We start from the raw sequence: 20325 nt of genomic DNA on the forward strand, positions 1-20325 counted from the left end.
CATTTTATCAACATTATTAGTTCTTATGCATAAACTGCTTTGATACATTATAAATTATTACATTATTATAGAGTACATGTTTTGTTTTCATTTAGAGCCGGTGCCTGGAACAATTTTAATCAATAAGAGCAAGCTAAAGAAGTTCTTTGAAAAAAAAGAAGAAAAGAGGGAAAAACATGGATATTGTCTGAGATTATGGCCATATAATTACTGTAGATTGTTTTGTGGGTCATCATCACTACTTCATTGCAACAAGGCACCTCCAATAACAAGCAACACCATTCTTGTAACCCATGAAATCATTTGTATTTTAATAACATGATATAGATATAATTTAAGCTTAATTGTCAGCTTTTATTCTTTAACTTTAACAATACATACATTTTTCAGCTTGTAATAAAGCTGTTTTTATTTTGTCTTAGCTTTAAAAATACATACATTACACTGCTCTCTGCTTACTGTCAATGGTCTGACATTAACAGCAAAACAAGGAAGCTTCCAGGAAATCATTCTCCAAACTTTATTGACCATTTTTTAAGGAAAACTATTATGAACTATGTAAAGCATAATAGCATAAAAATATAACAAATTGTATGAGCATATATTAAAACAACATTTTCTACAAGTACAGATTAAATTGTTGAACATTCATTTTATCAAAGAACATCCACTCCCAGGAGGTTTTAGTGGCAATGTAATGACAAGCCAATAAAAAGTTTTCTTGTGTTTGCACATTATAAGTGTGAGCAACAAAAAGGAGGAGGAGGCTGGGAGGAATGAAATTAAAGGGTGTTGACAGGAACAGGTAAATACAACTACAACAAAGGGAAAGACGCTATAAAAGAGCCCTGAGGAAGATATAAGAGCTGCAGAATATTCAAACAGACATTCATAACTTCACATCACACAGATTGTCGGTAAGTCGTTAGCAGAGATATTTTGCCATCTCAAGTCCAGCACTACTTAGGTTACTGTGTAACAAGATTGTTCAATGTTTATAGTTTTTAAAAAATCTAACTGAGGGTAAAAACATGTGTGTCATTCCTGACCCTTCCATTACTTGTAGATCCATCCAAAGAAGAACAAAATGAACTTCATATTCAGAGCACCTATTTTCCATTTACTCCTGTGCTATGCAACCCAGACATCAGGTAAGCATGGATGGCATTTAAACAGTGAATTGACCTTCCTCAGTAAATTACAATAACATTTTACTACTTAGCCATTCTTTTAGATCTCAGCTTCCTTCTCCTTTTATTTTTCCTTACAGGAATCTCCATCCAGTCTGTGCCTGCAGTGAACAGTGAGGGTGTCATACAGGTGGAGCTGGAGAAGAGTGTGTCTCTGGTCTGTAGGCTGGATGGCTCTGATGAGGAGCTGGTGTGGCTCCGGAATGGAGCTGTTGTCAATCTGATGGACGAAAACAGGAAGGGCCGCAGCAGTGTGTGCGTTACACCTGTCATCTATGAAGACAACGGCGCCACGTTCACTTGTTACCCAGGCAGAAACGACACCGTTAGAGCCTCCGTCACCCTGGATGTCATATGTGAGTCCCTTTAAAAAATGCTGAAATAATTTATACTATATATTTATTATTAATGCTGTGTGACAGTCTGTAGAGTCTCACAGATTTTCCAGTTTGTGATGACTTCCTCACAACACAGACTGGAAGCTTCCATCCCAGGCAGCTTGGAGATTTAATACCAGCACTGAGACCTTGTTTTTTTCAGTCATACCCAAAGTTCATATATAGGTGAATGCAGGGATGTAACCCAACTTAGTTAAAGAGCTGTTGAAATATTTTCATTAGAATCAGTGTGACTACAGTTTAAACTTGAAAATATCTGTGTAAATCAAAACTAATTTACCTCTCATGCCATCTTCAGATCCCCCACAGCTGTCTGGGTCCGAGGAGGTCACAGTAGAAGAGGAGGCAAAGCTTTTCCTGCAGTGTGACATCTGGGCCAATCCACCAGTCACATCTGTGTCATGGACACTCAATGGCAGCAAAGTGGACCTGTTAGCAGGTGGCTTCACTGTGTACAGTGACGGCTTTACAAGCCAGCTAAAAGCTAGCCGCATGGAGAGAAGCTCGCATGAAGGCACATACGAGTGCAAAGCAACTTCTCCCATCTATGGAGAACGCAGTAAACTTTTCCGTGTCACTGTGACAGGTCAGTTGACGGGATCAGCAGTGTGCAGTGTAAATGAATCCACATCTCACCATCAACCAGTCAGCTACCAGAGTTAACCTTTTTCTTCCTTTTCTGCAGATAAAATTGTGAAGTTCCCTCTGCTGCCCATGATTGCAGGGGTGGTGGTGGTGTGCCTCACTGCACTTCTTGCCATCTTTTCTCGATGGGACAAAATCACAAAGGTAACACACAAAACACAGACAAAGACTGACTCACTACAATGGTCTTCTGATGCTTTTATTCTCTTTTAACAGTGCTTCACCAAATGAGACAAGCCACGAAGACACCACTGCTCTCTTTGTCTACATGAGTTTAGTTTTCTAATGTTATCTCACATTTGACTTTTGTTTGAATAAATGTTTTGATATGTTTGAAATTGCATTTAACAGTTCCCATATTTCTATTAAACTGATCTGATCACCCTCAGAAAACCACAATGTGGCTTTTTTTGTAACTGATTCAGCAAGTAAGTGTGCTGGCAGGTTAATTTGTTACCTTTGGACAATTCCAGGCCCCCATTTAAGTGTTACTTTAGATACTCTCCTGTAGCACATTGTGAACACTGTGTACTTATTGTGTTGTGCGTGAAGTTGATCTCTGACAGTAGCCACGTTTTACTTACAGGGGTGGCCACATTTCAACCAATTGGGTGCTAAATATAACCTGATTAACATAATGAGCAGGATGTAACCTGTTATCTATGGTGTCCACGATGTGTTGCCTATTTATTTGTCCATTAATTATGCTACAATTTCCTTTCTTATGATATTGAGTTTGTTTGTTTTTAGTTGTGTCATGTATCTTGACTCTGAAAATGCAAAATGTTTTCTGTTTTCTTCTTAATAGGTTTAAAATAAACTAAGTTTAAGTGAATCATTATGGTTCTTGAAGATCATCATTCCAAAGAATGGCACAATGGCACAAACGTTTGCATGCTAGACATCTAAATGTGCCTAACGAAGGTCAATCAAAGGTCTGAACTTTAACTCCTGACTCAACATAACAATTCATGCTTGTTAAATTTGTGTTATACATTTACTCTTAATGAGACAAAAGGACAGGGTTATGAGGATGTCAGGGTCAAGGTCTAGATCTTCGTGTCCATGCCAATAAAGAAACACTTAACAGGTTCACATAAAATAGTGCAATACTGAACAGGGATCACAAGTCTGCACAGACATGATATCAGGTTCAAGACAACTCATTGTCCAAGGTGAGGCTTTTGTTATGCCTGCAGCTTTGGAATCTTTAATCAGTAGTTACATTAAATAGAAATGTCTACTCTTTTTCTGTAGACGGTGTGTCTTCCTTAGTGATTTATGATGATTTATTCAATAAATAACGCTGTCACTGGCAGCATGCTTTGTATAACCAACAGCTATTTTTTTGAAAACTTCACACAAATTCTTTCATAAGCCTGAAAAAAATATTTTAATGCGGTTTTAATAACACAGAGGGACGCATCAAGGATCTGAATGCATTTTACATGCTGGACTTCAGTGACCTCTGCTGGCCACTTTCTTCTTAAACTCTTTATTTACATTTTTGTTTATTAAATAAATACCAAGAATTAAATGTTGGCGTTAAAAAAGACAAACCTTCCCATGTGTGACCAACAATAGTGACAAAAATAGATAGGACTGTACTACAATATATCATTAAAAAAATATTAACACTATGTCAGAGAAGTTGTCATCAGAAACTGAAAATTGTAAGATCTGTTTCTATTTTTCATCTTCTTCATGCGTTTAAATTCGGTAAGAAAAATATTAGGAACACTTCTTAATGTATTTACATGTTTTATCGTCAAACTGCCTGTTTTTAATCATCAAAGTATCTCTCCAGCTTAAATCTTTACGCCAGAACGTAACGGCGTTACGTCATTAACGTGCGTAAGGGCGTGGGGATGCGTGTCCGGGTCTGTCTGTGGTCCACCGCCAAATTCAAACAGTGAAAGAAAGACGAGCAACAGGCAGCTAAAGCGGAGAAGACAGACGACTTTTTACCTTATTTTTCAGGTAGGTTTTCGCTACAGCAGGTGTTTGGATAGTCTGTCCTCGATTATCATTTCTATGCAATTTAAATACGAACGTATGTTAAAGTAGACGACGTTATTTACGTTTTCTAACGTAACTGTGTCGCCGCAAATGCAGCCCCGTTTTGTGTATGATAATCACAGAGTTGTTCTCGATAATTATGCTACATGACGACGTTTAATTGTTGCGGGCGTTAAAACGTAAAGTAGTATTTATTTGTAGAATACATGATACTGTTATAATATATAAAATAATGACTGTATTTCCTCCTCTGGGGGTGTGTGTTTTGGATGGAGCGATCCTCGTTGGAGCTGAACAGGGCAGGGCAGCCTGCAAAGCTACATTGTTCATATCAAACAATAGCCATGGAGCTACTCCTAACACGATTACTGCTGCTTGACTGTGCGGGTTGTTACGGGTCATTTTCACCTTAATTTGAAGTATTTTGTTCGTTCACATTTTTCACATATTTCTGAGTAACAGTTTAATGTGAAGTAATAATTAAAACCAATATTTACACCCAAATAAGCTTGTAATGTCTTTGACTGGACGTGGGATCCATTGTCTTTGGTATGGCTTCTAACAACTTCCACTAGTCCATCTGTCCATTTCCATCACACTGCATTGTAGCAACCATATTGTACAGGTAGATGGTAATAATTATAGTTTAGTCAAACCCAATCAATAATCAGTTGTTAATGTTGATGTATTGTCTATCCTCAGCTCATTATGACGTCTTCAGTGATGGATGGGGTTGGTAGAGCTGTGGTTGGAGTATGGCGAGCCCACACAGTCCTTGATGAGTCTGACGAGGCAGAGAGCTCACCAGTAGCCCCTGACCGTTTCCGCAAGCTTCGATCCTCGTCTTCTCTTAACTCCCTGCGGATGTCTTTGCGCAAACGCCTCCCACTACGCTCTGTCCAGGCTAACTCCCTCCCAGAGAATCCAACTTGGGAATCCACAAAGGAGGAGCAGCCAAAGACAAGTGCAGTCCGGAAACTTACTCGCAATGCTCGCAACTCAATCAGTGGAGTGTATCAGGTAGATAATTGTGTATTGTTGGATCTGGAGGAAACAAAGTAGCTTTTTTGATGTTGCATGGATCAGCATCAACACCCATCAGTCAGTTATTTGTTGTCCCCTTTTCTCATTCACCCAGAGGTTGCAGAGGACCAGAGAGTTCTCACGTGAGGAGTGTTTGGTAACGACCCCAGGTCGTGATGGTGAAATTGCTGGTATTTCTTGCACTCCGCAACGCACACCTGGCCGAGCTGCAACACCTAGACGCACACCAAGAGCAACAGCCACACCTGGGCGCACTCCTGGCTCCAGAGGACGAAGGACACCTGAGGCGTCTGTTCGGGGGGTGAGGACGGGAGGAGGCAGGAGGCACTTGGTCCGTATGGCTGCCTTACGAAGCCCCTTTGCCTCTCCTAATACACAAAACCAAAGGCTGTGAGTCTTTTAATTATTCTGAGGTCCATAACCAGCTATTGTGATTTCCCCTACTGACTGTTTTTTGTCCTTTTAACAGAAAGTTTGATCAAGATTTGGAGTCTGTGTCCAGTGGACTCCGGAGGCTCAAACGTCTCTCCAGGGCTTTTGATGACATAATCAACAGAGATGACAGGTAACATATTTGAAGGTCATTTATATATATATATATATATGTGTGTGTTGTCTTGGCTGAAATTACTTTTACTTAAAACCAACAGAAGTTCTGTAAGTAATGGAAAGAAATACTGTTAACCTTTATATATGTGTGAAGAAGGGATTGTTGTTTGCTGTCAGTGAATAAGACTGCTGTGTCTACTTGATGAGGCCATCTGTCTATTTCCTTTTTAATCATACATACTGTATTCTGCATGAAGGACACCACAGAGGCGCGTGACTGCCCACCCCACCCTCCCACTCAGTGAATCTGCTCATGGGTCCCCACACTTCCTTCCCCCCTCCCCTTAGACATTCTTCCCGCCTCAGTTTAAAACTGGGTCTGTGTTTCAGGAATTCGGATAAGAGGCAGGGGGGGGGGGTGACATATGGGTGTGGGAACTGAAACCAGATGGAACTGAAAACATGCACTTGAGAGAGTTGTGAATGTTTTTACATCCTGTGTTGATATTTAAAATGTTTGTCGTCTGTCCCTTAATAAACTGTATGCGCTGTGGAAGCACACATGTACTGCGACCATGTCCGTGCACATAACAGCAGCCAGGTGCTTTCCTCAGTTATCTGTTGAAAATTTATACATGTTTTTTCCCCACCTAAAACCTCCAGGCAGTTCCGCTATTCTTTAATTGTGGAGTAGGACAGAAGGTAACTTAACATTTTGAATAAATCCCACTTAAATAAATTATGAAACAATGTCTTCCAACTGAAACTAATTTTGCAACTTGAAATTGCATGGTGGAACTTGTCTGGTGGCAATGCATGGACTGCTGTGTGTGTATAAATCCACATGTGAACCTTTTCAACAGGTTTTGAATAACTCTTTTTTCAAGTATATAATCCTCTTCTTTGTCATACTCACACTTCTTTCTAACTTTTGCTTTACATATTGCCCTTTATTGGTTCCAACTGACACCATTCACTTGAAGTAATTGTTGTTCTCTCCCTACAGACCCAGTACTTCAAGAGAGCATCGTGGTGGGTCAGTGATGAGGAAGTTAGACCCCAGTGGTAAACTAAGTTGCTCAAATCTCACACGTCGAGCCACGAACCTCTCAAACATGCTGGGAGGTTGGGCTCACACAGCTGTGAACACGATTAGCAAACCCAACTGAACTACATGCTTATATGTATGTATTATACAGGACCTTTTGTAGCCATGTTTTACATTTATCTTTACTGTTGTGTCACTGTTACATATACGTGTAGTGTTGTTATTCTGGGAAACTGACGACTTTTGTTCATTTCCTGTCTATGTGAATCCTAAGTGTTTACGCATCTCAGGTTAGCTATGGGGGAAATATCCTTATTGTAGCTACCAAAGGGATTTCTATATTATGGTGTATTTATCTGTCATAGCTGCTACAACCAAATGTTTTAGTTACACTTTTGTAATACTAACATTTTAGTTTGTGTTCTCACTCACTGTAGAAATCTGCACAATGACTAAATCTCTGCAGAACTAACACTAAATTCACTGACAGAGGTGAGAAACATTTCCCTATACTTTATTCTGTATGTATGCAATAATGTTACTAATATTTGTTATGCCTTTAAATGACTTTTAAGTATACCAAATTGTTATGTGCATTTTCTATGAAAGGGGACTTTTTTATAGCGTTAGCAGTATTCAAAATTTTCATTGAGGCAGTGGTCGGCACTATTAACATTAATGGTCTGCGAATGATTCATGCACCAATACTGTACACGCATAAATCATCTGATAATGTGATGGGAGAAGATTTGGCTCATTACCGGATGATGTTATAAAGGACTATACAGCAAGTTATTAGTGCAGTGAAACTAGCCACTAACTAACTTGTGTTTTTTACGTATATTGGTACTTCCTGATGGGGGGGAAAGGGAGAAGGGATTATGCTTAAATGTGAAAAAACAAACTACACAATAAAACCTGTACATTTCAACACATTAAAAAAAGTTTGTGTTGTTTTTTTATGTGTATATATTCCCTACATGAAAATATGTTCTAGGTCATTGTCGCCAAGTAAAATGGCAATACAGGCATTGCATTGTTACAATTGTTAGATGTAGTGTCTGTTTTGTTTTAATTTGACTGTTAGAATTTGATACTCAAGGAACAAATAAAGAAAAAAACGTACTAGCCTTTTATTAATAAAAGTAGTAAAGATTCAACATACATTTCAAAAAAATTGTAATTTTTAAAATTTACATGAGAGTTATACTAATATAACTATTATAGGTAAATAATATATAAATCCATGAAGGTCTAACCACGTCCGTATTTTTTTTTAACAAAATATTGTATGGACCGTTTATGTAGCGTCCCCATGTGGCGTGTCTTGTTGCATGTGAATTGAGAATCGCTCTGTTTGTCCTTTGTTACTATCCGTCCCCCCTAAGCACGCCTTGTTGAAGTTGCCCCCCCCCCTCCGTCTCTCCGGCTTTGTACCCAGAGCCGAACCCACGCCGCGGCTACCTTCTCCAGGATAGCGGGTCAGCTAAACATCTGAAAATGGCACTTCACGTCCCCAAAGCTCCAGGCTTTGCCCAAATGTTAAAGGATGGCGCCAAGGTGAGTTTAATCCTGCGTTTTGTCTGTCGAGGTTTAACTTTTATTGAGTGGTTTAAACTAGCGTGCTAGCTAGCGTTAGCCTCTGAGTTAGCATGTTCGTTCACTGTCATGTGGGAGAGTTCTAGAAGGCTGCGAGGCCGCAGGGATGCGCCGGACCCGGCCGGGGCTGTCATCATGAGTACTGTTTTTTCGATATTTTTTCACTTTAACAGTTTAACATGCAGTACATGTTTGCTAGTTTTCTGCTGCCAGCGATATCTAGCGGCGAGCTTGCAGTAACGCTCAGTTAGCTTTGGGCTAACTGTCAGTGTTGGGTATTGTCACTGTAGATGTGCCTGGTTTATGCTTCCTGTTTTGGGTTAGCTTACATACTCTCACACTATATATGGATTGTTAACGTTGTCTTTCTTTCTATTCTCAGCACATGGCTACAAATTTTATAAGCTAGTTTTTATTTTTGTAAGAGTTGCAATGAGGCCATAGCATTTTTTTGTCATAGATCCTAATTAGAAGTAACAGCAGTTGACGTATAATTTTTTGCCACAGCACTATTCAGGGCTTGAAGAGGCAGTCTTCCGTAACATCAGAGCATGTAAGGAGCTTTCTCAGACCACACGCACTGCCTATGGGCCCAATGGTAAGCATATTAAGCTGTCTTTTCTTTCCTGTCTTTTCCTTTTCAGAGGAAATGGAAACTGTAAAGATAATAAAATGTTTGCATTGTTTCAGGAATGAACAAAATGGTTATCAACCACTTGGAGAAGTTGTTTGTTACCAATGATGCTGCCACAATTCTTAGAGAGCTGGAGGTGAGTAGAAAAATTGTTGTGACAGCTGGATATTAAATACATAATGTGTGGATTTAAAGGTCCCATTGAATGTGGTTTGTTCTCACAGGTACAGCACCCTGCAGCCAAGATGATTGTGATGGCGTCCCACATGCAGGAACAGGAGGTCGGTGATGGCACCAACTTTGTCCTGGTGTTTGCTGGTGCTCTGCTTGAGGTCGCTGAAGAGCTACTCAGGATGGGCTTGTCTGTGTCAGAGGTAAACACAGTCACATTTGTATTGTATAGATTATGTGACACAACACACAATACTAGTCCAAATATTAGATTCAGCAGTTCTTCAATGGGATTGTATTTATTCAAGCAGTCACCCAGAATGTCAAATGTTTACATCTTCCTGAAATGATTTGCTGCATTTTCACAGCGTTTCCTTTTCTACCTGTTACAGGTTATTGAAGGCTATGAGAAGGCCTGTAGGAAGGCTCTAGAGATCCTGCCAGACTGTGTTTGTTCCTCAGCCAAGAACCTCAGTGATGTCAATGAGGCTGCATCCCTTATCCGTACAGCAGTCATGAGCAAACAGTATGGCAATGAAGACTTCCTCGCTAACCTCATTGCACAGGCCTGCGGTGAGTCAGCAGTCTAGACCAGCTACAGCTGCTAAAAAAAAAATCATCTTAGTGGTATTCATTGTGTTTTTCTTGTGTTTGTAGTGTCCATCTTCCCAGAGTCTGGCAATTTCAACGTGGATAACGTCAGAGTATGCAAGATTTTGGTAAGCAGCATTATCCACTGTTTATATATAGGTTAGTCTGTGTGTTTTAAATTGCCTCTAAACTAATCTCTCTGTGTTTCTGGTGTTTTCAGGGTTGTGGAGTGACTGCATCTTCCATGCTGCATGGCATGGTTTTTAAGAAGGAAGCAGAAGGAGATATTACATCTGTTAAAGATGCCAAGATCGCTGTCTTCTCCTGCCCCTTTGACTCCATGTTGACAGAGACCAAAGTAAGAAATTCTTCATCCTCTGTAGTCCCGACGTGGTCTGTTGTCATAGTGTCAGAACAGTCAGTCTACTGAAGGTGCTGATGTAGGTGCTGACATTTCTGTCTTTCACAGGGCACAGTGTTAATAAATAGTGCTAAGGAACTCATGGACTTCAGTAAAGGAGAGGAGGATATGATGGAGGCGCAGGTGAAGGCTATCAAGGAGACTGGTGCCAATGTGGTGGTAACTGGGGGGAAAGTAGCGGACATGGCGCTGCACTACGCCAACAAGTACCAGCTCATGGTGGTCAGGTAAGACCTGATTGGACAGTATACAACCCATACACTGTAAAAGGCCTTTCAGCTGTCATCTGTAGTAATGTTTACTCCTAAACCCTTCTTTTAGAGTTAACAGCAAGTGGGACCTCAGGAGGTTATGTAAGACCGTGGGAGCTATCGCACTCCCCAAGATGGTGAGTGTTGTATTATTTTCTACACAGGCAAGTCATAATAAAGCAGGCATCGTATGATGTATAATGATGTTTTTCTGCATTCTTAGACGGCCCCAACTCCAGATGAGATGGGTCACTGTGACAGTGTGTACCTGACTGAAGTGGGAGACACTCAGGTGGTGGTCTTCAAACATGGTAAATCATCGTTTTCCCCAGTCTTTTGCATTTTAAACTTACCTTGTGTGCTCTCATATGAGACTGAGGTATAACATTTTTGGATTGTTTCAAACAGAGAAAGAGGATGGCGCCATCTCAACTGTGGTGATCAGAGGCTCCACTGACAACCTGATGGATGACATTGAGAGGGCTGTGGATGATGGAGTCAACACCTTCAAGGTTTTGGCCAGGGTATGAAATATATCTTTTGTATTTCTCATATGTTGCTTCAGGAATAATTATTTGAAGTTGTGAAACTGTAAAAAAAAGGTTATTAATACATTTATGTGCAGTGTATGTAATGTTTTACTTGGCATGTACAACAGCTACAGTTTCTGTCATATATCTGTAGGACAAGCGACTGATACCTGGAGCAGGAGCCACTGAGATTGAACTGGCCAAACAGATCACCTCATATGGAGAGGTATGCACATTTTACTACATTATTTGATGTGTGCACTTCAAAGAATTCTGTCTTACTGTCATTTTGTTTTTAATGCATTGTTAGGTTTGTAAACAGCAGTAACCCTGTTTCCCTTCCTCTGTAGTCCTGCCCCGGTCTGGAACAGTATTCCATTAAAAAGTTTGCTGAAGCATTCGAGGCATTGCCATGCGCCCTGGCCGAGAACTCTGGCGTGAAGGCGAGGGAGCTCATTTCAAAACTCTATTCTGCGCATCACGAGGGAAACAAGAACATAGGCTTCGACATTGAGGTGTGTCTGTGTACATGAGAATTTTTGTATGACTGGTGTGCCATTCAATGTCAATGATATGTGTTGTATAGAATATTTGTTCCTGGTTTTCTTGACTGAACAATCCAGATGTTTTTCTTTTGTTTTGATGCAATGCTGTTTTTAGGGAGATGGCCCTGCTCTGAAGGACATGCTTGAAGCTGGCATTCTAGAGCCTTACCTGGTCAAATACTGGGGCATCAAACTGGCCACCAATGCTGCTATCACAGTCCTGAGGGTAGATCAGGTATGTACAAAAACACCTGTGACACATGGCAGGACTAAAGTGGAATATTTTAGATGAAATCTTAGAAACATGCAGCACCTATTTGTCATGCAGCTCTTACACAGATGAAATAAACCAATTGTTTAGTCATGTTTCTTATTCAGATCTTATCCTATCTGTGCACTTGATTTTCTTGACAAACATTTCCCTTTCCCGTCAGGTAAATGAGTATTTTAAGTTAGGGACTGGAGATACAAGTTGTTAATGTTGTTTATAGAACTGATATTCTTTCAGCAGTGAGTAGAGGACCACCTTCATTGATAGTACCCAGATAGTTGATGTTGGTGTGTATATATGTATGATCCAGATCATCATGGCAAAGGCTGCAGGGGGACCAAAGGTTCCCAAGCAGAGAGGGCATTGGGACAAGGACGGTTGGGATGAGGAGCCCGATCATTTTGATACTCACCATTAGAGGGTGCTTACACACAGAGACGCCCTCCATCAGTAGGTCTCCGAATGTGTGTGGGCTTAAAACTTTGCACAGATGTACTCACTTGCTCACACTTGGACACTGGTGTTTTTAAACGTGTGGTTTGTCACTACTAACACTGGGTGCCATACAGAACTCAGAGACATGTTGTGTGCTGGGTGGATTCAGCCACTTCATTTTTTTTACAATACCTAGGTGTGCCATTGTCTCAACTTGCACAAAATGGTTACCGTTTGTTGTTGTTGCATGCTGCATGCACTTATAAATGCTTGACTTTGCAGTGGAACTCCCAGAGACAAATGGTTAATGGTGCATGTAGCATAATTTTACATGAAGGAAACGCATACACAGGATTAATGTGTGAAGATGTTTTGAGGTTAATATCAGCACTGAAGGGGATTTAAGATTTGTTGGCATGCATATTACCATGTGTGCTCATGGATTAAATGGCCTCTGTGGTCTTAATTGTATTTATTACTTTAGTCAATTCATGTATATTTAAAGTTTTTCCTCCATGTTTTTGTATAAAAACAAGTTTTGGTGTCAGTTGATGACCACCATCCATCAGCCAGCTGTACTAACTTAAGTGCTTTTTTTTCCCCAGATCATCATGGCCAAAATGGCAGGGGGACCCAAACCTCCCCAGGGAAAGAAGGACTTTGATGAGGATGACTGAACGTGATGCTATCCAGCTGATGCTCCTTCAACCCTGGATGCTCCTTCAACCCTGAATGCTCCCACATAAATTCACAAACATTTTCTACTTGTTTATTTAAAGCTCAACTGTTTGGTTTATTTTGTAGCACTGGCCACACGTTGGTTAACAAAAGTGATATGTGACAGTAAAAAAATATGGATGGGTCTGTTTGCTTTTTATGTTCTTTAGTCCCAAATAAAAGACATTTACACCGTCAGAGTGAAGCTGATTTATTTACTGATTTTATTTACTTACTGTGTCACATAACCAGTACTGTGTTCATGCTACATATGTGTATGCCTTTACCTAATGTTGCCTCCTATGTTTGCTCATGCAGGTACAGCAGGAATTATTCATGCTCTGGTCTATTTTTAGAACAAGTGAATGTATAGGATATGTAAGACTGCTGCCACAGGATGACATTTAAGCTTGATAATAACTGAATTTGTTGCTCTGTTGCAAACGAAAAATGAATTAATAGAAAGGATGCAAGCATAGATGGAAGCAGTTACTTATTTGTAGGTAATACCGGCATCAACTCCGAGTACACATGAGCAGCAGGGGGAGCTCTACTCCATCAAGTTGGCGTCTGATTGGACGCCAAAGATGTGGGCGGATTTACGCTGACGTTGCCCATACTCGGGATTAACTTGTTTTTATGTCGCCATATCTGTCACTATTTTGCAGCGGGGTAGCCTGATCAGCTGCAGATTGTGAGTAGAAAAAGCGTCGTTTAGCTGCTTAAAAGCATTTAACTTGACCGCGTGTCGTGCATGAAGACTGAGGATAGGCTGCGGTGATGGCGCGCAGTACGATGTGAGCGCCTGGATGAGGAGCAGGCGTCGCACTGAGGTTACGGTGCTGATGTCGTGTCCCACTAATGGGGGCCGACGGCAGTAAAAACAGGAAGGTGAGTTGAATGAAATTCCTGGTTGCTAAGGTGTGACGCACGTGTGGAGTTCCCTGTTTCCATGGCGATGATTTTGGTGTCCAGGTAGTAACAGTGCTGAACCCTGACGACACTTATTAAATGTGGTTTGAATAGCACATCGATTAATGCATTGGTAGTGACAAATATAAAAACATCACTGCTTAATATTGCACTTTGATATCTCTAAAAGAAAATGATTTCCTAAACTACAGGTAATATTTGTGCTTTTACTTTGAAGGCAACTTGTCTCGCTTCCGGTATCTACATTTTACAATCAATTTGCAAATGAATATCAAGAATTAAATGCCTCAATTTCTGATTATTTGTCAGTCAGGCAAATGCCTCCTTGATGGCGGTCATTTCAGCTGAGTGGCTGTGAATGTGTCCCCTAATTTGGCTCAGATGATAATAATATCCTGCATGGTTGATTACACACATCTTGCACCACAGAGCATCAGATCTGCTATGCAGCACAGGGCCTGGAGGGGAGGGAGAAGGGTTGTGTGACCGAGTGACTGTTTCTTTTCTTCCTGTTAAATCAAAACTAAGAAGAGGGGGCTAAGGTTAATTGATCTCACAGCAAATGATGCATCTTAGAGAGTCACACAAAGTCAAGACGGGCATGATAATCCAAGTATGATTTCTGTACCTACAGCAGTCTTGAATTCTGCTTAAATTAAAGGGTTCGATTGGCGGCTTTGATGACAACAAATGTACTTTCCACCACAGTTTGCAGAATGGGAAATATTCTAAAATCTGATAGCAGAGCTGGGTTTGTATGAAGTCATGCTAAGGCATTAAGCAACTGACTATCTAACATCATCCATAATCATTCAGGGTAATAACATATCTGTTGCCCTGCAGAAGCCCTCTGAAGGGCAGCAGGATGAGCACTTCTCATCTGGATGGCGTGGCTTCCTCTCAAGCGTGGGGCTGTCCATCCCAGCAGGCCTCTGTCGCCTGGCCCCACCTGCCCTACGTCTGGGCCACCGTCGGATGCTCCAAGGCAAGCCCCCCGAGATCCCAGAGCATGTCCTAAGGTTGGCTGGAGTGGGCCCGGACAAGCTGCGAGCGGAGTGGAGCCTTCCAGGGTTCATTAGCATGTTCCTGCCTGAATTCCCCCACAGAGCTGTGCCTGGGCATGAACATTTTCAGGTAGAATGCTTGAATGGGAATGGATAATCCACAGATTGTACCAGCGGGCTGATGTTTCCTCTCTCTGTCTTTGTGTCTGTATCACACAGGTGCTGGGTTACATCGCCAAAGGTTCATTCGGACCCATTCTGAAAGTGAAGGACAAAACCAAACAGAAAACCTATGCTGTCAAAGTGAGCTTACATTTTAAATGGCTTTGTTTGATTATTAAAATGAATGAAAATGCAGAAATTTACCTCGTCATACAAAGTAAACAATGTTTCCTTGCTTTCGGACAAAACTGCCCCTGTACTCTATGTAACAGATATTTTTGTGTGGACTGGTTGGCCTCATTATTTCTAATCCAACAGGTTATACCTAAAACTGAGATCTTAAGACTTGGGGTCTTGGAGCAGTCTAAAGAAGAAGTCATAGTGCAGGTGAGTACTACCTTAAAAAAACTTTGTTATTTTTGAAATGAATATAACAGAAAAATCAGAAACGAACTCACCAGATATAACTAAGTTAATGTCACTCAAGTAAACACTGGTGAATACGATATCAAATATTTTGGTGCATTTGTTGAAAATTCAATGATCTCCTTACAAACTGTGCTGTACTAATGGAGGGATGAGAGCACAGTATGTCTCTCTCTTTGGTCTGTTTAGTCAGAATTGAGCGTTTTCAGGTTGACCTTTGATATTTGCCCTACAGCGTCAGGTTCACCACCCATTTGTCCATGACCTCCAGGACTGCTGGCAGACACAGCGCCATCTCTACATTAGTGAGTCTGCTACCAGCTACCAGTAACCCAGTCCAACCCAAATCCGCTCTCCAAAACCCCTAAAACCTCTCACCTCTCACCTCTGCACTGGTAGCTTTGTCCAGGACCTACCCACAGTCCTAAAACCCACTAAACAACCTGCAAGCAAGCTTCTTCTTATTGTGGGTTTGTGTACACCACCTAGAAACACAGACCCATACACCCCTGCCACCCTTCCACTTCCACTGCCCTCTTTCCCTCTCCTCCAGAGCACTACCCTTTTTTCCAAATTAGTCGCTGACTCAGAAAGTGTGACCCACATTGTTTGCTTCCCCACCCCCTATGAGATGAGAACGTGTTAGCCTGGAGACCAGATGTTGAATGCTGCTGCAGCTCAGCAACAATACATGTCACACTCAGAAAGGAGGACGATGCTGCTGCTGCTTAAAACGTGACTCATCACTAAATCATTTATTTTAATCCATATACAGTTGGAGACTTGGAAAATAATTGCCCCCTCATGAAAATTTCATTTTTACCCAATATTTCCTCAGTGCTGTTTAATAAAGCCAGGCTTAGCCAAATCATTCACTAGTGTCTTTGCAGCTGTTCTAGGCTCTTTAGAGACATTTCTCACTCATTTTCTCTTCAGAGCCTTTGGATGTCTCTTTGAACTTCTTGATAATACCTCTCACGCCAGTTTTTTTAAAGCACTTTGATACATTGCATCCCTCTCCTGATTTGAAGGCTTTAACAATCCTTCTCAAGTCTAAAATGATTTCTTTCACTTTTGCCTTGATGCTTTTCCAAGTGTAAGGCAAAAGGTTACTTGTTATGCTGTGTGTGTACTGCTAATCCTCACTTTAATTGCAATTCATATCCTTACAGGGTCACTGAGTGAAAGCATAGATTATAGTATAATTGAATAACACTGACCTGTACCATGGCAAAACAAAGAAGACGGCTTATAAACTTGGTTTAATGTGGTGGTTTGAAAAAATCTGTTGCTCTCAAATTAAAGTATGTAAATGCTGTGGTAACATGTGTTAGAATTGATTTGCTTTATTAAACAGCAGTTGGGAAATATTAGGAAAAAATGTTCTTTCATAAAGGTGTTCAAATAATATGACTATGCCCTATTACAGAGTGGGCGATTCACAATTTAGGACTATACTCAGCCCACTTTACACCGTGTGGAAGGCAGCCACACATTGTTTTGAAGTTTTAGCCACACTTCTCTCTCCTGTGTGTCCTTTCCTCCTGCTGACTTTCACGTCCCCTCACCTCTCTCATCACACTACAAAGGCATGTTTTAATGGGGTTTCTGTTCCCACAGTGTGTGACTACTGCAGCACAGGAGACCTGTACACCTACTGGCAGATGATCGGTCAGTTCACAGAGGACACAGTGCGAGTATTTGCAGCAGAGCTAGGCTCTGCGCTGGGTGAGTCAATGCTTTCTCATTAGGAATCTTAATTAAATCACAGTGTCGGTAGCAAAATTATTTAATTGTAAAATGAGTTCTAATTAAAATGTGATGAGCTCTCAAAGGACGTCCCTCGGCAGCATCAGGAGGTCACTGATAGAAACTAAAAAATGTTGGTGTCCTGTGTTTTTTTTACAGGATTTCTGCATGACTTTGGTGTCATCCACAGAGATGTAAAGGTAAGAGAGAAGACATTTTAAAGTTTATTTGTTTTTTTGGAGTAATTGATAAATTTGTGACCTGTAAGGACTATTTTTTTAAATCTTCAGGTATTGGTACATTATTAACTTTTTTTATCCTTTTTTTTGTAGATGGAAAATATCCTGCTGACAGACAATGGTGAGTGAAAGATAGCGCCCAGCAGGGTGCAGCATAGCTCTGATGTGCAGGAAAAGCACAGAAGCTTCCAGAGAACATCCTGTCTATGTACAGCTGTCAGTCAAAGCACACTAATACGATCAGTTAACACTCAGAGGGAACATTATACGGGCCATAACTCAATATTTTAAACCGATATCAGTACAATTAATCAGAATTCAAGATTTGTTGTCATATATTCAGAATGATTTAAAGAAAATGGTTTATTCCAGGACACCTCCGCTTAGCTGACTTTGGTTTGTCCCGTCGCCTTGAGAGAGGGGGAAGAGCCTTTACCATTTGTGGAACCATCCAATATATGGGTGAGAAAACCATCCTCCTGTGTAGCTAATACTGTCAACGCTGCAGAAGCTGAGATATATCAATGCATCAACAATTGTATTTCTATTTTTTATGAGTGTGAAGTGGTATACCCAGTGTTTTGAGTGTGGTTTGTCTGCTTTGCAGCACCAGAGGTGCTGAGTGGTGGTCCGTACAACCATGCTGCTGATTGGTGGTCACTGGGAATTCTGCTATTCTCATTGATTACTGGGAAGGTGAGCTCTTGTCCGAGAGCACAGTGTGTCTTCTTCAGTCTAACAGTTAAAGAAAATAAGTTCTTGTAAGTGTCCAAATTCCCAAATAATCTCCATCCGTCCTCAGTTCCCGGTGCCTCCAGAACCAGACCATTGCAGCATGCTGAGGAGAGTGAGGGGTTTCCCCTATGAAATGCCCCTCAGCTTCAGCCCTCCATTGGCCTTGCTAATAACTGAGGTAATTCCACAAGTTGTAATCATACTGACTTTTTTTAACTACATGTACTATGTCAATGTGATAGTACAGCCCATACATGTTTCTTTTTAAAGCTTTTGTGCAAAAACCCTACCCGCCGCCTGAGGACCCTGGACCGTTTCAAGCGCCAAACCTTCTTCCATGGAACATCTTTTGACCTCACCCTACTGCAGCGTCAGCCTGTTGAGGTAACTGATGGATGACATGTTCAAAGGCAAACAGATTGATGTGACTTTCCACCTTTGTCACTGTGCAGGTGATTTTGGAGCTAAGAGAAAGACCAGACCGGGCCGCCAAAGCTCGACGGGGCCTCACTCTGTCCCTGCAGCCTCTTAAAGGCTTTGACTACGACTTGCTTCTCAGCCCTCCTGCCACACCGGACACACAGCTGGGTGCCGCCCCTCAAAATTACACAGCTGCACCACTGCCCGGTCCGGCGTTCCCACTGCAGCCTGCTCAGGAAAGAGGCCCACGCAGGGAAGTGTTTGTGTGACAATCTTTGAGTTTACAAACACACTGAAGGTGTAAGCCTAAATCTATGCACAATTATTCACCTTCAACACACACAAATGCTGTGCGCCTTGTAAAATGTATTGTTTAGTAATAGCCAATATCAATAATAATTGGATCTAATTGGATATTCAGTTTAGAGGAGCATTTGTCCATGTTTTGTACTTGTGATGTACTGAACACTGTTTTTTGTTTGCCTTTCCTCCACTGAGCACCTTTTTCAAAAGTATTTGCTCAACAGTTGTGCAAGAAAGATTGCACTATGTTTCTTCTGTTTTCACTCCTTTAGTGATTGGTCATGACTGTTACCATACGAATGCTATCAACTTCACCCCACAAGGAAAAGTCACAATGTTTGACCACTATACACCATATTTCTTTATCTGTTCTCTTACATAAAGTTATTTGTATCCAAGTAGAATCCTTCAGCAAAGTGAGTGGGCTTCTGAACTTCCATTTTAGCAGAAGCAGACAAAAAGATGCTCCTTGCCTCTTTTTCCTAGTGTTAGATTTACTTCAAAATGTCTTCTTTACCTTTATTCACACTTTGAACCTGTCCTAAACCTGACCTCGGCTGCCTGAACAGTGTTGGAGCAGAAACATCTTTCTTCCTGTATACTACCCAAGCGAGCATCACAACATCAGATGTGTATGCCTTCACTGATCCATGTATAACCTGTGACTCAGGGGAGCACCTGGCTTTCGTATTCAGCCTTGATTTTGACTCCAAGATGGCGTCTGCCCAGTTGTACTGATCCCAGCTGGGGACTGAGAGTTGAATGAACATTTTGATAGATACAGGGCTTTTTTTCTATTGTCCAAGGCTGCCGTAACCCTAGCCAGTAATCTCACCTTCATGCACTTACCTGATCATCGGATTATATTATGATTTTGTAAAGTATGCCCTGATGTGTACCCCGAATGCCTCACGAATATGATCCTGAGCTTGCTTTTATTTATTTTTTTGGTCACAGTATGTATATATTCCTCTTTATAAAGTTTATATGAATATTTTGGATGCTATTTGATGTTATGTGTTATGTTACAATGTATTTTTGTAATTATCATATAGCACAGGTGGAATATTAAACTATCTTACTGTACAGATCTGTGCTGTTTGTTTTGTCTGTGCAGAGTGGCTTAAAGAAAGAGATAGAGCATGAAAACAGTTTTCACTTTATCATTCAGAGAATGGTTATTACTTCAGTGCTATTTGCTGTGCTATTGAGAAATCACATTATGTAACATATTCAGTGGTGGACATTTGCTAATACCTGTACACAGTACAGGAAAATATTATTTCAATTCTCTGG

The 20325-nt window shown here is 40.9% G+C and overlaps 4 protein-coding genes across 5 annotated transcripts; all 4 read left to right on the plus strand.

Moving 5' to 3' along the window:
• Window positions 1–823: 823 nt before the first annotated feature.
• tmigd1 (transmembrane and immunoglobulin domain containing 1) lies at window positions 824–2464 on the plus strand. Its single transcript, XM_028422182.1, has 6 exons — window positions 824–917; window positions 1067–1151; window positions 1271–1546; window positions 1887–2174; window positions 2274–2377; window positions 2450–2464. The coding sequence occupies exons 2-6, from the start codon at window positions 1088–1090 to the stop codon at window positions 2462–2464; spliced, it is 747 nt and encodes a 248-aa protein (XP_028277983.1). The 5' UTR covers window positions 824–917; window positions 1067–1087.
• A 1655-nt stretch (window positions 2465–4119) lies between these two features.
• On the plus strand, window positions 4120–7765 carry pimreg (PICALM interacting mitotic regulator). Its single transcript, XM_028421757.1, has 5 exons — window positions 4120–4213; window positions 4955–5272; window positions 5391–5686; window positions 5766–5861; window positions 6852–7765. Exons 2-5 carry the CDS (start codon window positions 4961–4963, stop codon window positions 7012–7014), a joined length of 867 nt encoding a protein of 288 aa, XP_028277558.1. The 5' UTR covers window positions 4120–4213; window positions 4955–4960; the 3' UTR covers window positions 7015–7765.
• Window positions 7766–8393: 628 nt separating this feature from the next.
• Window positions 8394–13256, plus strand: cct8 (chaperonin containing TCP1, subunit 8 (theta)). 2 transcript variants are annotated; one of them, XM_028422355.1, is made up of 16 exons: window positions 8394–8453; window positions 9000–9090; window positions 9183–9262; window positions 9351–9500; window positions 9690–9870; window positions 9955–10016; window positions 10109–10246; window positions 10358–10536; window positions 10631–10697; window positions 10784–10871; window positions 10969–11084; window positions 11245–11316; window positions 11441–11605; window positions 11751–11870; window positions 12217–12356; window positions 12947–13256. In XM_028422355.1, the coding sequence occupies exons 1-15, from the start codon at window positions 8394–8396 to the stop codon at window positions 12322–12324; spliced, it is 1677 nt and encodes a 558-aa protein (XP_028278156.1). In that variant the 3' UTR covers window positions 12325–12356; window positions 12947–13256. The 2 variants fall into 2 exon arrangements, with proteins under 2 accessions (XP_028278156.1, XP_028278157.1); XM_028422356.1 differs by lacking the exon at window positions 12217–12356.
• A 456-nt stretch (window positions 13257–13712) lies between these two features.
• Window positions 13713–19976, plus strand: rskrb (ribosomal protein S6 kinase related b). Its single transcript, XM_028421666.1, has 13 exons — window positions 13713–13949; window positions 14835–15125; window positions 15215–15298; window positions 15476–15544; window positions 15819–15888; window positions 17204–17311; window positions 17492–17532; window positions 17665–17692; window positions 17944–18033; window positions 18179–18267; window positions 18374–18484; window positions 18577–18690; window positions 18759–19976. Exons 1-13 carry the CDS (start codon window positions 13920–13922, stop codon window positions 18993–18995), a joined length of 1362 nt encoding a protein of 453 aa, XP_028277467.1. The 5' UTR covers window positions 13713–13919; the 3' UTR covers window positions 18996–19976.
• The last annotated feature ends 349 nt before the right edge of the window (window positions 19977–20325 follow it).

This window comes from Parambassis ranga, chromosome 14 (assembly GCF_900634625.1).
Source record: "Parambassis ranga chromosome 14, fParRan2.1, whole genome shotgun sequence".
Taxonomy (NCBI): Eukaryota; Metazoa; Chordata; class Actinopteri; family Ambassidae; genus Parambassis; species Parambassis ranga.